At 48.4% G+C, this 2,500-nt stretch overlaps 1 protein-coding gene across 1 annotated transcript in view; it reads right to left on the bottom strand.

The window, feature by feature from the left end:
* Positions 1-2,500, bottom strand: part of LOC105908569 (ankyrin repeat and fibronectin type-III domain-containing protein 1) — a 74,237-nt gene that overhangs the window by 574 nt on the left and 71,163 nt on the right. Inside the window, exons 19-22 of the mRNA XM_042703222.1 lie at positions 2,466-2,500; positions 1,866-2,073; positions 982-1,565; positions 1-19 (exon numbers count right to left, since the gene is read on the bottom strand). The exon at positions 1-19 is cut by the window's left edge and continues 574 nt beyond it; the exon at positions 2,466-2,500 is cut by the window's right edge and continues 132 nt beyond it. Coding sequence (XP_042559156.1) covers positions 1-19; positions 982-1,565; positions 1,866-2,073; positions 2,466-2,500 — 846 coding nt within the window. The remainder of the gene's footprint in view (positions 20-981; positions 1,566-1,865; positions 2,074-2,465) is intronic.

The raw sequence follows: 2,500 nt of genomic DNA, 5'->3' as shown, positions 1-2,500 counted from the left end.
TGTTGGGGGTGACGCGGAGCTACGGGGGAAACACACACAACACACACGGGCAATTAACACACACTGACTAAGACTCCCTCACATCAAAAGCTGCTTACCCTTTTGATAAAACACAGGAAAGTAGGAATGAAAACCCAATGACAGTAAAAAAGATGTTCAGGAATTAATTTTGAGGTATTTTCACAAGTATATATGAATAAGTTAAAGTATACTTCATAAAGTACAATACTATATTATTTTCTTAACCTGTAAATTGTAACTGCACCTTTTGGAAGTACACTAAAGTAAGTCCCAAGTAGACTGTCTAGATTAGTTTGAAAAGGTACAAAATAAAGTACAAAGTAAAGTACACCGACACGATCTTGTTAGTAGCAGGAATGAAACACATATCAGGGCTCAGAGATTTAACAGTCAATACTTAAAAGACTATCAATTTGCTTACAGAATTTATAAAACACAGTTTATGAATAACCTGTTTATAACAACACACTTCATAAATAATACCTAATAAGGCCAGGCGTCTCACTAAACACCATTTGCACACTGATAAGCTCTTAGTGTTATCCCCGCAGTTGTTATGAATTACTCAGGTGCTTCATAGAAAGCACGTCAAAACACCAGGCGTTTTAAAACAACAGAGTAAGCTGTTAGAGGGCTCCCCTGCACCCACCCACAGAGAGAGAGAGAGAGAGAGAGAGAGAGAGAGAGAGAGAGAGAGAGAGAGAGAGAGAGATTAATAGTATCAGTTGAGGAAGCACAGGCCGATTTGGTCCATTCTGTATGTCCAATATTGTCTTCCTTTGACCTGTGTGTTCTGTCCTGTTTTAATACTTATAAATATATAAATACTTATGGCTATATAAATATGTATCTTTGTCATGTCAATAAAGCCCATCTGTATCTGAATATGAGAGCGGGAGAGGGAGAAGGAAGGAGAGACAGAAAGAGACAGAAAGACAGAGAGAGTGCGAGGGCAGGTACCTTGACGCTGGTCTCTTTGGGCAGGCCAGTGGGGTACTGTGGGTAGATGCGCAGCGTGGTGTGCCAGCTGGTGTTGGCCGAGGAGGCGGGCGCCGAGAGCCGCCTCACCCCACTGTCCTCCGAGTGGGCGCGCGCTGGCCGTGCCGGGCGTGCCTGCGCGTGGTTGCCGTGGCAGCGGCGGTGCGGCGAGGAGCCCGGCGAGGTGGCGCCCGTGCCGGCGGCGGTGGCGGTGCAGGAGGAGGTGGGCGGGCACTCGAGGCTGCTGGTGCGGACGCAGAGGGCCTGGCGCTTCTCCGTGATGCGCAGCAGCTCGATCTGACGGCTGGGCAGGATGAAGTCGCTGTCGAAGGCCTCGGGGCACACGCCACCACCGCCGCCGCCTCGCCCCGTGAGAGGACCCCCACCCAGCTGCACCACGTCGGGACGCGACCCGCCGGCCACTCCTCCGCTGCGGCCGCTCACGCCCGGCGACGGGGGGAGGAGGTCCAGCTCCCGCGGGCTCTGAGCGCGACTGGAGTCGTAGTCGCTGTCTGTGGTGAGGAAGACCTCGGATGAACCCTCCTCATCAGACAGGCCGGGGAGATCTACAGAGAGAGCTAGATGTTTACAGAAGGTGACACATCTGTTTAAACATTCCTTCTTATCCTGGGTTTCACAAAAGAAAGAGATAAAGACAGCGACTTAGAGTAACTAAACCATATAACACTCACACACACACACACACACACACACACACACACACACACACACACACACACACACACACACACACACACACACACACACACACACACACGTGGACTCACTTCTATTTCATCCAGACATTAAATATGTATTCATGTCTTCATACATTTCAACACTGTGCTGCTCTGGCAGGGCCTGACCTGAGTGTTTGCGGTGGCTGTCGGGAGAGGCCGGTGGGGAGGGCAGGTACTCCGGAGCGGATGACGTGGAGCGTGGCGTCTCGGGCAGCGTCTCCTGGGAGAAGTCCATGAGCCAGGACAGGAGGATGCCGCCGGTGGGCTGCTTGTAGCGGGCGTTCTGCAGCGCGTCCATGATCCAGCGAGACTCGCGCCAAAGCTCTTCCATTTGCTAAGCACACACCCGTAACACGCCCACACACACACCACACCGAGACAAGCAGCAATTCAACTGTTATTTGACAAAATGCCTGTTTGAGAATATAATTTGACACTTAGCCTGACACTTATAATGGAGGGATTTTATTCTTTGATTTACAAATGTAATAACTGTAAAGGGGCATTATCCTGCTTGATAGCAGATGTAAGAATGGCCAGGATAACTTACAAACGCACATGACAGCAACAAGAGCACCACACCACTGCACTTATGATTAACACTCCCATGGCAAGCATGCAGGTAATAATAATACATAATAATAATAATAATAATAATAATAACAACAATAATAATAATAATAATAATAAATAAATAAATAATAGTTGTTGTTGTTGTTGTTCTACCTGCATGTGCTCCTGGATTTGTTGGTGTTTGTGTT

The sequence above is a fragment of the Clupea harengus genome, chromosome 23 (assembly GCF_900700415.2).
Source record: "Clupea harengus chromosome 23, Ch_v2.0.2, whole genome shotgun sequence".
Lineage (NCBI taxonomy): Eukaryota > Metazoa > Chordata > Actinopteri > Clupeiformes > Clupeidae > Clupea > Clupea harengus.
This window is presented reverse-complemented; position numbering and strand designations above follow the sequence as displayed.